The 14,727-nt window shown below is 38.9% G+C and overlaps 1 protein-coding gene across 5 annotated transcripts in view; it reads right to left on the reverse strand.

Moving 5' to 3' along the window:
- Positions 1–14,727, reverse strand: part of Ubr5 (ubiquitin protein ligase E3 component n-recognin 5) — a 105,236-nt gene that overhangs the window by 31,771 nt on the left and 58,738 nt on the right. For all 5 annotated transcript variants that reach the window (XM_028765502.1, XM_028765529.1, XM_028765520.1 and 2 more), the window contains exons 21-36: positions 13,795–14,005; positions 12,305–12,431; positions 8,438–8,589; positions 7,929–8,027; positions 7,430–7,553; positions 6,739–6,836; positions 5,537–5,685; positions 5,063–5,154; positions 3,724–3,870; positions 3,512–3,630; positions 3,310–3,436; positions 3,085–3,214; positions 1,814–1,974; positions 1,469–1,708; positions 895–1,018; positions 230–341 (exon numbers count right to left, since the gene is read on the reverse strand). In XM_028765502.1, coding sequence (XP_028621335.1) covers positions 230–341; positions 895–1,018; positions 1,469–1,708; positions 1,814–1,974; positions 3,085–3,214; positions 3,310–3,436; positions 3,512–3,630; positions 3,724–3,870; positions 5,063–5,154; positions 5,537–5,685; positions 6,739–6,836; positions 7,430–7,553; positions 7,929–8,027; positions 8,438–8,589; positions 12,305–12,431; positions 13,795–14,005 — 2,212 coding nt within the window. The remainder of the gene's footprint in view (positions 1–229; positions 342–894; positions 1,019–1,468; positions 1,709–1,813; positions 1,975–3,084; positions 3,215–3,309; positions 3,437–3,511; positions 3,631–3,723; positions 3,871–5,062; positions 5,155–5,536; positions 5,686–6,738; positions 6,837–7,429; positions 7,554–7,928; positions 8,028–8,437; positions 8,590–12,304; positions 12,432–13,794; positions 14,006–14,727) is intronic.

Genomic DNA, 14,727 nt, shown 5'->3' on the forward strand with positions numbered 1-14,727 from the left:
GAAGTGAGTCTCAGGTCAACCTGGGATACACGACACCCTGACTCACATAAACAGGTTTCTTTAACAAAAACAGGGGAGGGGTATTAAAACAATTATGTATGTTTATTACAGTTACTTCCTAAACTGTAACACATACTACAGAGTGCTTCAGCAGAAAATAATTTGGTTACCTACAGAGCAAATGAGGCACCTGACTTCACACTACAGCATTCTCAAGTCCCCTGCCTACCGTCTTCATCATGTTCGTCGTGATGTCCCTCAGCCTCAGCATTCTCTTCCCCATGCTCTTCCTGTTCATCGTGATGGTCCTCCTCTCCAGCCACGCCTTCCACCACCTCAACCTAAACCCAGAATTGATTTATAGATAATCATAACACATAACAAACCTGTCTCGACCAGTTTTGTCCATAGAATTAGTGAACTGAAATTGTAAAGCTCCCTAAAGCACGGGAGTCTAAATTTGTATTATGCAGTTTTAAAATCACTTACTAATGACAGTTCATTATGAAAAATTCTATCAGCATATTCCATTTTTGTAATTAGTGTATATAAACAGGCTTCCTGTGAAGTATAAAACTGTTCTGGGAAATGGGGAAGGGCTGAACTTTCTATATACTTCAACCATTATAAAATTACAGTTAAAAATACACTGCATTAAACTATTAAAAAATGTCAGCAGTGAGATTATCTTTAGGTAAAAGACAAGCTTATGTGTCCAATTTTCTGGTACTCAATAAATGGAAGATTACTGACATCATTGTAATATACAGCCACAAATAAGTATAACCAAAGTCCACAAGTTGGCTGGAATACAGAGTAGTTTTAAACTGGCACCATTAATACTGACTTCTAGTGAGTGCTCTTCCCACCTGCACTTTAAACAATTAAAACTACCTCTTCCACATCTGCTGACACAATATCATCCTGTTCTTCATCTCGGCCTCTGACAGGCTGTGACTGGCTGATCCGCCTCTGCTGTGGATTCCGGATGATGTAAGAGGACTGGGACTGACTGGAGCTGTGAAGAGACAGAGAGAACCCGACTGTCACACACGGCTCACACAGCACCACTGCGCACTGGGACCCTTTCTGCAGCTCAATCAATAGTCTCTCTTTCCTCCAGATCCTCAGATGCCAAGAGTACGGACACCAATGCATTCACACAGCTTCTATCCTGCACCAGCTTGTTTCCTACTGACTGGTTTGTGAGTAGACATGGCATATGGAAATCGAATTAACATAAAACTACTTGCAACGCATCTGGCTATTTGGCTATTTTTTCATTTAGTAGTGAGGTGTTCCAATTCCAAAAGTCTGTTTAGCTTTAATCCATGGCACTCAGATAGGTACTAAAATATTATACTTATGTTAGGTGACTAAATTAGATGTGTGAAAATTGTTTAACTGCTACCCAAAAGCACAGCTTTAATAAGCTAAACACAACATTTCATACAAGACATTAACATACCTGCTTGACTGATCTGATGACGGTCGTGGTGGCAATGGTTCTACTGAAAATAATTCTTCACTGCCTTGCATAGCATCGATGCTAGTACTGGCCAGTGTGAATGGTGCTGTAGGGCGGGCAATCCCCATTCTGACAGGAACAATCAGAGACTCTGCTACATTACACAACTCTTCTACAGCATAAGGAAGTAGTGCTTGGAACACACGTTTGCATTTTCCAATTGGCTGTGGAATAAAGTTGCTATAGGAGAAAAAGAAAAAAAAAAAAAGAAAGAAACCTCTAACGATTCTTCTCATATACACACTAACACCAAAACTATGTGCTGAAGGTTTCTGAACGCCTTACTTTTTCTTTTTGGAAGAAGCCATCTCCACACTAAGAATGACAAACACTCGTGCGACTGATCGTAGGAACCTCATTGTCACGGCAGTTGCCTCTTCCCGGCGCCCAGGGGTGTATTTGTTTTGGAGTTCTTTTACTAATGTGCCAAGCAGAGTATCTAAAAGCTTTAAAAATTGAAATCATTCTATTAATGCTGAGATAGTTCATATGATGGTTAAAGTACAGTATTCCAATACTTTTAAAATATTAATAGATCCTAATAAAATGTTTAAAATGGATTGTGTCTACACGTATGTATATGATGTACATACATGTGTACGTGTGGAGATGAGAGAGTAACTTGCAGGCAGTGGTCTTCTCTTTCTATCATGTGGGTCCAGTAATTGAACTTAGGCTGTCAGGCTTGGGTGGCAACCACCTTTTACTAGCTAAGCCACCTTGACAGCCCTTGGAACAAAATTTTGAAACAAACTGAACCAAACCATTTACAGGTATACACACCTACCACTGTGTGTCTGATATACAGTGGATCCCAAATGCATACTAACTTGGCTTTTGTCCCATAGTCCTGTATATATTTACATGCATGTTTAGAAGAAAATATCAAACATGTAATAAACATGTATAATTCATGTAATAAACATGTATAGTTCACTCACTGAAGTACACTTATTGGATATCTGATTTACTAATTTCTAATACTTTCCTGTGCATGGTTTAAAAAACAGATACCAACTACAAAGAAAACCGAATTTCATGTTATTTTTTAATGTTGCTTATAACAATCTATATCAAAGCACATTACATTTCATTTCAGTAAATAACTAGGCTATAATTTAAGATCTACTATGGTTAGAGACACAAAACACTTTTATTTTTCTCATTTTACACTGTGGTATAATAGCTTTATGCTGCTATTACAAACTATTTAGAATACATTTGGAGGGCACAGGTTAGATAGAGTGGCACCTGACAATAACAAACCAGCCTGCAGCGAGGACTAAACTCAATGTCACTCCTGTCACTGCCTAAGTAACATCTTTGCATCTTTGGGTCCTATGAGCTAAATGTTAGTTTACAAAAAAGAAAAATTTTAAATGGGGTTACACATTTTTATCATTTTAAGGTTTTTATTTAAAACAAAATTCTTCCACTGAAAAGCATCCAAGTTAATGGGTTCCTCTTAATGTAATCAACAGAAGTTACCAATCTTACAAGTCTAACTTTTAAAACCATGGCCGCTAAGAATAAATCTGTATGTTGAATGAACTCACCAAAATATCTGCTGTACACTTGACAATGAGGCAATGAGTGAAGCAGTCGAGCCGGATTGTGCCGCTCTGCTGATTGAGGTAGACCTGCTCTTCTGGCAAAAGATGGCCTATCCTGCTGCTGGCACTCAGACTGGAGAGGGAAGGAGAGACACGACACATTGTAAAAGGCAACATTAACCCAGGAACTGAGAAAACGTTTAAAATGGTTTAAGAAAAAATACTTACGGATCTTTATTTTCCTGTGACCCAAACATAATCATAGATCTCAAAGCATTCCAGTCCTGAAGGACACGCTCTAGGGCAAGCTGGGCAAACCTTGGGGGCTCTAAGTCATGGTCAGGCATATCGGAATCTGAAAAGTTGGAATGGGTCAGACAAGATAGAATTCAACGCTTTGTACATCAGCACAACCGTGTACCTCACTCACCTTCAGGACTCGCTGTTTTCCTGTTACGATCCTCCCGGATTCGGGGAGGCCTATACTGACAGTGCTCCACTGTCTGCCTGGCCACAGTCTGTACTAAGAACAGCAAGAGGTGCTCTCCCCTGGAAAACAAGGCATGTTGTGAGGTGAGAGAGAGCAGCAGGTCCCGACCTCCTCCTCCTCCATCCAGTCTGCATCCTCCTCGGTCTACTTGCCTACTGTTGGGCAGGGTGACCAGATTTGTGGCAGTGAGCAGGCGATAGAGCAGATCCAGACGAGCAGACTTCTGTCCAGCGATCAGTGTTTTACACTTACATTTCTCCCAACAATCACAGTAAGCTGTTGGTGAAGTCCGCTTAAGTCTGTTTAAAAGAAAAAAAAAAAAATCACAGAAAAGTTCATATATGAAAAAAACTTTCAAAAAGACAGATCTGCACTGCAACGAGGACTTGATAAAACTATGATAACTTGATCAAACTAGAAAGCTCTTGTCCATGTTTAAATGAAAGGGTAATTGCTACCAGCTATATACAAAAAATAATATTTAATGGTGCAAAGTCCAGAAAGCAACACAAAAATTCCTATGAAAACAAATTCTCTGTAATGTCCTGGGACAGTCACTTCCATTGTCCTTCCCAATCCCTACATTGTCCTCACATGGGCACTGAGTCAACTCTAACCATGATAAACATGTTTCTTGCATGTGTCTTATCTGACAGATCTGCAAATGCTGTCAGCAAATGAAATAAATAACTGGCTCAACCTGCCCTGGCAGCCAGTGTTGAGTATACCTAATAAACATAAAGTGTAACTCAGCATCCATGAGGAAACTGAGAGGATCACCTGACACTTACTATGAGCAGGGTAAGTGAAGGACAGAGGTACACATGTGCCATGGAGTATCTAAGTCAGAGGACAATCTGCAAGTCTGTTCTCTCTTTACATTATATAAATCCAGAGATCGAACCCGGGCTTTGTAGCAAATGCCCTTACCTGCCAATCCACCTCAAAAAACCAAAATGGAGGATTCTGATGGCCCTTTTTTTTTTTAAATAACTACCGCATCTACACATTTTTGTACATTTACAGCCAGTGTTCCTGTTGGGACCACTGAGACTCTGCAAATGTTAACCTCGAGTTTTACTGCTTAGATCTGTGAAAACTAGTAAAGTCAGCTGGAATGGCCTTCTTATAAAATGAGATCACTGCATCTAAAAAATAGGTAAGGCAGAGTCCAATTACTGGCCCAGCGTGAGACGGATGGTGGTACTTAAGACTTTGGCTGTAGAATACAAATGAAACCATTCTGTAAACATACTTAAAAACCTCAATCTAACAAGATTAATTGGATTCTAGACACACATTCCTTAGCCTACTGTCCTGCTGTTAGTTAAGAAGAACTACACTACATGTAACAGAATACAAGTATTTCTGTATGTATGAACTGAAAACCTCACTTTCTGAATTATGACACAACTGAAGCATACCTTAAGCACTCTGTACTGCAACAAATGTCTAATAGTTTATGAAATTCAGAACAGCATTAGAACTTACTTGCAATCGTGCCCTTTATGACAAACCCTTGCACATTCTGTACAACAACAAAGCGACTCCAGCAAACCGCAAGTCCGACACTCAAAAATGTCCTGGAATTGAAAAGGTCACTTTTGAGAAAGAATAATCACATGTGTAACTATTGATACCAAGGTGCTTGGGAAACTGGCGCAGTGCACACACAGTTGACAATGTAAAAGTTCAAAAACCAAATAGAATGAGTACATCCAAACTAACTCAAAATAGACAGTGACTGGTTATACGGTCTGGATCAGAGCCTACCACATGTGTAGACCTAACTCTCAGAACTGCCATATTTATGTAGGACTCAAATCAAAATTAATTCTTTGGATAATTTTAAAAGTTAAAGTAAAAGAAAGCAGCAGACATGTTTACACATTTTAACTCTTAATCAAAGGAGGGGAAAAGGGATCCTGCAAACAGAACAGCTCCAGGGAGCGTAGGATCATTAACCTGGTTAATGTGCTCTGCTCCTGTCCACGTAAAGCTGCAGGTGTCGTTGCAACATAAAACATACAAAGGAGAGTCGTCAGGGTTGGTACCTGACGGGCACACCATTCCCATAAAAACATCTTCCTCCTTTTCGCTTGCAGATACTTCAGCTAAAATAGCAAAAACACAGAAATTTATCTATCAAGAAATGATTTCATCACAACCATAATGGAAGAACCTTAATATATATTTAGTATAAACTAGAAACTGCTACATACTAATAAAAATTTTTGGTTAGTCGTAAGTCTGGCTGGAGATGGCTCAACTGTTTAAATACTAGCTGCTTATCCACAGTACCTAACTGACCCTCACAAGGCAGACTCAGAACCGTCTGTCACTCCAGTTTCCAGAGACCTAATGCCTACTTCCTGCCTCCACAGGCATTGGACACACAAATGGCACACCGAAATACAGAAATGTAATACCTATACACTTGAAAATAATTTGCTTTTTTAAAATTTTGAAAGCCAATGTGTAAAACAATCCAACCACTGCAAATAGGCAAAGCAGAACTACACAGCAATATGTGTGGTGACAATACACAGTCCAGACACTGCAATTCTTAGCCCTGGGACCAACAATGAAGACCCATGAAGTCAGATCTGACGGTGCATGCCTATTACCCCAGCACACTGGAAACAGATCTCAGAGTTTAGCCTCCACTCTGCAGTGAGACAGTCTGAAAAACACTAAGACTCAAGTCTGTGTCACTTAATAAGTGACAGACCACATCACAATTTATTAACACCAGTGTTTGGAAAAGGGTAGTTCATCTTTGAAGAACTGGATGGCAGAATTCGAGATCAATTGTTGCTTAAGCTCCTACTGTGGCAGTCTGCTGTTGCCACACACTCGTGCCAGATCTATCTGGCAACACTGTACTACTTTTATGTAGGTTTTACACCATGAATTATAAGCATAGTCCTTTTATTTTTTTAAGTCAAAACTTTATACCCTTGTTTTTTTTTTGAAAAAGACATTAGAGAATGTATTTGAGAAAAGCATTAACAAAATTTTAAACATACAAGATTGCCTCAACAGAATCTCAATGCTATCATTTATATACACAGATATAGGTCGACTAATTCCAGCGGCAGATATGAACAAAATCCATCCAAACTTTAAAGTGAGCAACTTACTTAGACCCTGATCGTATTCTTTACCTTTGGCAATTTTCTGGGCTGTTTCTAGGATGGTGATTGCAGCGGGGTAAGCTCGCCCACTCACAGCTGACATGAATGGGGTCATTCCTCTTGCATCCCTAAAATGAGAAAAGATTATATGTTAACATCTTATCTTCTATACGAGGTGTGATGGCTCACACCTTTAATCCCAAACTCTGGAGGCAGATCTCTGTGAGTAGCCAGCCTGGTCTACAGAATTCAGGCCAGCCGAGGATACACAGTGAGATACAGTCTCAAAAAAAAAAAAAAAAAAAAGTGCCAAAAGTAGATATTCTCTTCCTATTTTACTAAAAAAGAAGCATTCACGGTAATCATTCAACTTAACTTATGTCTGCATCACAGACAGACTACTCTATGATCCTGTTAGAGAAACAATTTTACTATTGTAGTCCACTGATCATGATCCTCCAGCCTCAGTCTCCTAAGTGCTTGGATGATGGCCATGCCAACATCATTCTGTGCTTTTTTTTTTCCACAGAGAAACATGCACACTGATTCAACTAACATAAAAGGTGGTCTCTATTCAAGGTATTCAAGGTATATTCTCTGATTTAGTACAGACCAAAGACAATCCTATGCTTTAAGTGCACATCAACAGGGAAGAACACAGATACATTCTAGTGTTTTAACGCATCACAGGGTCAGTTTACTAATCTGACACGCCACTTACTTGGCAGAAAGAAGCTCACGTAGATAAGGCTGCAGAACCGCACTGTCGCAGAGCAACTTTAATATAAAATGAGCATTCGCCTTTCGATCCTTGGATTCTACTACAGAAGGCTCTGTGGAAGGACCTGTAATTAACCAGAATCATGTAATAGCAAGTAAGCAAGACAGAGTTCTGCAAACCTATCAGATATATATTAAGTTGACAGAACAATATCCATAAAAATAAATCAATTTATTGCAAAAATTGAAGCATTAGTGTATTTTATGAATTTCAAAAGACTTCTTAATGTATATATTCAAACACTACACTGTAATGCATATTAAATATATATAGAAGAGGATGACACAAATATTTTTTAAGCAAAAAAAAAACAAAAAAACAAAAAAAACAAACAAACATAAAACCTTGAGACAAAAGAACAAAACCTTAAATAAAGTCCTATATCCAATGTGTTCTTTTTAACTCAAAAAGCCCAAGAAGACATATGGTATAGTCTTACCTGCAATGGTGGAGGTGCTTGGTCCTTGACCACTGCCAGTCGCTGCTGTGGTAAGAGATCCCACAGCGGGGGCCAGGATAAAATCAATGTCACCGTGATCTTTCGGCAAACAGAACAGCAGGATGCATATCATTATAGGCACATACCCCAACTATTCTCTTAACAGGCCTTAAGGATTTTCTCCATAAACCAGTGGTCAAATCCAAAAACAGGTTAAGTGAAAATTTCTTTTCAAGACTATGGGAGGAATCCACTGGGTAAATCCTTCATTTATTTTGATGTATTACCAATCAAGAGGTGACCTCGCCTCTTACCAGTACAGAAATAAATTATGTCAAGAGAAAATTCTAAAAAAGCAAAATCTGTAAACCAAATTTTCAAATAAACCCGTTTGTAGTGTTCACCATACTACATTCACAATGTTTTAAACATTTCACAAAATGTTCATTTTTTTTTCCTTTCACAACCTTGCCTTTTTATTAAACCCTGAATAAAACAAGAGCTCTTACCAGGATCCATTGAAGGAGGGTCAGGAACCCAACTAGGGGGAGCTATGGGGGGTGAAACTGGATCCTGGTGGTCACTGGATGAAGCTCCAGCCTCATGTCTACCCAAACCAGCTGCTCTCAATGACCGTCTCATCATTTCCCGTAATCTCAAACTAGAAGGACATGGACAAAATCAGAACTCATTACCATGGCTCTCCTCACGGGAGGCGTGCATACACAAGTTCTCATCTGAGAAGGTCACAGACTGGTCTATAAGCAAACATTCCAGGCAAGGGACTGAAGGAAAAATGCCAATTCTGGAGCTCAGAGAATGAGTCAGTAGAGGATGCAGACGTAGCTGGGGAGTCTAGCATCAGCACAACACTGAAAGCATTACAGTAGCTCCCTACAGACTTAAGCAACGGGAACAAAGGTCTCGGTGAAGACGAGTTAGAAATAGTCTTTTGTGCATTTAGGATAAATGAACAGCTAGACATAAATGAACAGGAGTTTTTCAGTCTCATTTCCTAAAAATTAAGTTTAATAACAAATATCAATAAAACTACTGATTAGTACATAACAAAGTTAGCCTACTAAATCCCTTTTCTGTAACTCAAAAGCAATTAAACTAATATCCACATGAGCAATTTTAAAACAAAGAACAGTTTAAATGTTTTAAATACCCAAAAGTCTCCCAAAACAAAACACAACAAAACAAAAAGCCTTGATAATACAATTCACATCTTCAAGAAAATTAAACTAAAATTGTTACTATCTGGGGCTTGATATTTTTTTTTCTTTTCTTTCTTTCCTCCTGCTATGTAGCACTGTACAGGTAGGTGGTTTCCATCACTAAAAGATTACTCACAAAGACCTCGTTATGGGAACTGGTCCCTTCCTGCACAAAAGCCTAAATAAAAGCTTCCAGCAGCCAAGCAGTCACGCTTAAGAATAATAGAAATTAAAAGAGTCCAGAACCCTTCATTGAGCCACTTTTTAAAGCTTCTAAATGAAAACTCAATTGTCAGGGCAGGACAGCACATGGGGACTTCTTTTTTCCATGCAGCCATAATCCCAAAGACATGACTTCTAGAGACCTGACACTTTATGAAAGAGAACATAAGTGCCCTAAATGACTGTCAATGTTTAAGTCTCCAACTGTAATAACTAATCTCAGAGTAAATGTTTTTCCACATCAATGTATTATTGCTTTTGTAAGATAAAAAGGGTATGTCCTTTTATTTCAAAATGCAATTTCCAGAAATGCAGTTTTAGAAACTTATTTGTACTGTACTTTTTGGAATAAACACTAAAAGACCCCACAAAGTAAATTTTAATGTCTCAAATAATATTACCTATTATAATACATTCATGCCTATAAATATCTACTAAACATTCTCCCCCACTTCCCAATTCAAAAATTTAAGATTAAAAGTTTTTGTAAGACAAGGGAGCAAAGCGCCAACAAGACTAATTCAAAGTCACTTCTCTGTTCAAAGTCATCACTCAGAGAAAGAAAGCAGCTTTCTTCCAGTGACATAATCCCCCAGTGAGTGTACACTGTGACGATGAGACACTGGGCAGGCCGACATGCTGTACTCAAAGTACAGATGGGGAAAATGCATTAATAACCTGAAATAAATGTGCACTTGGGGCTTTAAGGAGCCTGGTCATTCCAAGTTCACAGTGAAATGCCTGCTGGGTAGGAACTATAGAGAAGTGACTGTAAGGGAAGTCAGGCATGAGGTAACACAGGCAGTGGCAAACTAGAGGTATATATGGTGGTCGTCTAAAGGCATTCAGATTTAAAAAAAAAAAAAAGTAACACTACATAGGCCAAAGAAAATACATGTTGGGTATTCTCCAACTACTAGCTTAGAGTACATTAAAAGTGAAGGAAGGAAATTGAGACCCACAGTCTCATCTTGAACTTGCAAACTCCCAGCTTTGTTGCTGTGATGTAGTCAATTCAATATTAAAGTGGGGGTCATTCTTGGTCATGTATTTAAATTGTTCTTAACCTTTTTCTTCATTAGGTCTTGGGAACATTTTTAAGTATATTGCCCAGCTCCTCATACAGATTCTTAAAAAAATAAAAAAACAAAAACAAAAAGGAAATTCATCTTCAAGATGCTGTACACAATTCATGGATTCACCTGGATCCTCAGCCACTGAGGACAACACTGAGGCGATGCCACCTTGGCTGCTAAGATTCAGAGTTTTGACATTTCTTCACATGGGCTTGCCTGGAGTCATCGTGTTTTCTGACAATATGGAAGAATTCAAGGATGGTGTAATTTCCTCTTTGTAAGCACGTTATATCCATGCTACAGAAGCCTTAGAATCCAGTCATGTTCAAATATACCACTGTGACAAAAAAGTGAAGGTCATGTGTCTTCCAGATTAACAATGGCTAGAGTATACACACCTGTAATCAGATGCATCAACCAAGCTTTGCACTAATTCTGCCCTTTGTACTCAGGAACTATTGAGTCACATAACAAAACTTGGGAGTCATAGCATCATCTGAAGTCATTACAGTATTCCATTCAACAGTGAGACTGCATCAGTTCTGAGCTCACAGCTCAGGAATCCCAGCCTGCATACTCATCAAGGGGCATCGCCTAGAAAATCCATTGTAGGCTAGTGGAGGGTTTCACTTCAGTGAAGCAGTCTGTGGACTTCCTACTGCCCGGCGTGGATAGTAAGCCTCCTGTGCTGTCATCTGTTCAGCTGGCAGCCCTGAGTTTGCACTGGTTAAGAGCACTGCAGTGGAATCTTCGGCAAATTCCTCAAAGGAGCTTACTCTGCAAATTTATTTCTGTGAGCAACTCTTCACCCACTCTTGAAGCTCCTTTTAGTCTTTGCCTTCAAAATAATCCTTATATGAAAAAAGATGGCAGCAGTGGCATTGGACCAACCATATCAGAGTCCAAAGTGATTGGCACCTGCAATTTCCCTGAGGAAATGAAATATCTGAAATAATTCAGACTAATTTCTTCATGAAGAATTTAAGTTGTTTTCCATTTTGGAGTCAACACTTTGCTTAATGTACTTCTAAATAAATAAGCTGATAATAATTTTCATTCTGTGTAGTATACATAAAGTTTCTGTACTATTTAAAATTATAATTTTGATCATCCACGGGGTTTTTCTTAAGTGTTACTTTTGGATCTTTTTGAGCCCAGGAACCTATCAACCTGGTAGCCTTCCTAACGCCAATTTAAGAAGAAAGAAAAAAAAAAAAAAAACTTTGAAAGGGGAAGAGTTTATAGAAGAAAATAGGCCAATAGGTCTCGACTTTAAGTAGCCTTCCACCTGTCACATGACCACTCAGGGAGCAGTGCTTTCACCAACAATAACCAACAAACATCTAAACATCTTAAACTTCTAAAATAAAATTGTTTTTCCTAAAGAAAACTACTAAACTCTTTATATTTATCATGTAGCCAAACACTTAACAACTTTAAATAAGTTATTAAATAAGGTTATATAAACGACTACCCATCCAACAGCTCAGAAAACCTAGAAATTTAAAATCAAGCATTCAGAACACACAGCAGCCTTTCTTTGCTTCCCAGGCCATTAAGACATCTGAGGGATGGACCTAAAGAAAACCACTACCTAAGAAGAATGCCAAGTTCAGAACACGTTCCAGAGATGCCGTCTGAGCTGTGTTTCCAAATCCTGCTACCGAGTGTGAGAGCCCAGTGCTCAGAGTGGAGCTCTCACTAGTCAGACAGTGTCCCAGTGCTACTGGAAGGAGCCAAAAGCAAAACAGAAAAGAAGAGAACCACCAATTCATGCACATGACAGTAAGAGACACACTGCTTTCTGTACTTGGACTTTTTTCCTCCAATTAAAGTTTCCTTGTAAAAATCATATTACCTTCGACTACTTGATGATCCAGCCCGATTACCTGGGCCATTACTGGAAACAACTGATATAGCATTTGCAATGGCCTCCACAGCAGAAAGCCTTTCTGCAAAGGTATTTCTTTCTGAGCGCTCAGCTTCTGAAATGTAAGAAAAAAAATTGGATTTAACCTTTGAAAACAACTGACAATACGTGCATTGGCCAGCAAACACCAACTCACGCATGTCAGTGTTTCAATTAACAAAGTGACCATTCTCCTAATGGCAGCAAGGTTGTGAGAAAGATTAGACTAGGACCTTTATGCGATTTCTTTATTCTGCCTTATTTCAGCAACATATAAACATATAAACTTAAGTGGACTTAAACTTATCTTTTACTATTAAGTATATTAATATTATATATACGATTAATATTATATATGTATATAATACTAGCATTATCAGTCTTAGTTTATATGCTACTTATAAACAAACCCCAGTGATTGTGATAACATTAAAAATGAAACCCACGGATCACATTTTAAAATGCAGTGTCCACATTAGCAGCAAGAGAATTCAAAATAATTAAAAAGTTGCACTTTAAGGTCTTCCTTCATTTAGCCAATGAAAAAAATCCATAGCAAAAGCAAAAAAACAAAATTATTTTTTAATAACATTTTTTTCCCTTCTAAATTCCAAACAATGGAACAAAAACTTGATTCGGGTAGCTTAAAATGCCACATTCCTATGGTAAATTCATTGGGGACTGCGGGTGGGAAGCACACAGCCATTAAGAGCACTTTCTGTCACAGGGCAGTCAGTGGTGGCATAAGCCTCTAATCCCAGCACTCAGGAGTCAAAGGCAGGTGAATGTTTATGGGTTTAAGACCAGCCTTGTCTACAAAACAAGTCCTGGGACAGCCAGGGCCACAAAGAGAAACCCTGCCTCAAAGCAAACAGGAAGAGAGCACTCAGTGCTCACACTCACCCACCACTCCATCTCTACGAGATCCAAAACCTCTGGCCTCCCTAGAACTGGCATACAAGTCAGACAAACAGACATACATGTAAATAAGAAATAAATGTTTGAGGGGGTGGAGAGATGGCCCCGCAATCAAGAACACACACTACTATTCCAGGGCACCACAGTAAGGTTGCCAGCACCAATTTGGCTCACAGCTGCATGTTTAAGTCCACTCCATCCAGGGGATCCTCGGGTCTTCTTCGATACGTGCACCCACCAATGTATACATACCCATATACATACACATGTACATGTAATTTGAAATATGAAGGTTTTTAAAGTAATTTGTACTTACAAAATTAGTTAAGTTTATTTAGTATCAACACAGACCAAACTTTATTGTCTGTTTTCACATGTAACTCTTAGAAATATTTTTACCACATGACAAAAGTCAGACCTTTCAAGACCATACAAAATAAAGTAAAAATGGTAACATGTTCTCTACAAGAGTCTTCTTTTCCTAGGGTTCTTGCAAAGGTTTTGTATGGTTTGAATCTTACCCTCCTCTTCTTTAGTTTCCTTATTGCTAGTTGGAAAGCAAACCGATACACAAGCATGTAAAATGTTCCGGTTCCCATCACATCTGTGGCTGATGAACGTCTGTAACATCTGCAGGTTCTGCTCTAAGACAACTGCTTGCTCCAGATTCACAAGGTACTGTCGGCAGGCCTCATAGTCACATCTGAGAATGTGCTGCATCAAGGTTTGCTTCTGTCCTCAGGCAGAAGAGGGCAAAAACACTTCAAAAAACTGAAACTGAACACTGAACATGTCAAAATCACACACATCAGAATGGCTCATAGCCACTATAATACGACTGGATCTTCAAGGAAGTAGAAATTGGTCACAAGTGGCCTGGCAAAAAAGATAAACTTGTCTATACTCTGTAAGGAGAGTATACAGAACACAAGTATAGAACATGAGGAAATGTTTTCAATATTCCAAACCAACTCAACCTGTAGCCAATGGGAAAGCAGTCAATGCACAGAGTAACTGAAGGAGAATGCCCGCATGTGACGTGCAGCCATGCTTGCTGATATCCTGGGATTCACTCCAGCTCTCAAATTACAACTCTGGCAATACTGTCAGCCAATTAAACAAAGGATATATATTTTCTTCAAGACTTATTTATCAGCACCTCACTGTTTAAGCGTTACATTTCATTTCAGGTCCCATGAGAAGGTCCAGGGATAAAGCACTTGCTACCAAGCCAGACCACCTGAGCGCAATCCCCAAAACCCAAATGGTGCTGTGATCTGGCTTCCACAAGAGCCTCTATCACCCCACCACAATCAGGGATATACACAATAATAATGTTTATAAAAGGTCACATTATGTTGTGATACATAAAATACAAAACTTTTGACTCTCTAGGAATTATGATAGGTGCAATTTCCAAAGTCAATGGCAGATGTTAAAAGACATTAACAATG

This window comes from Grammomys surdaster, unplaced genomic scaffold, assembly GCF_004785775.1.
Source record: "Grammomys surdaster isolate TR1022 unplaced genomic scaffold, NIH_TR_1.0 63, whole genome shotgun sequence".
NCBI lineage: Eukaryota > Metazoa > Chordata > Mammalia > Rodentia > Muridae > Grammomys > Grammomys surdaster.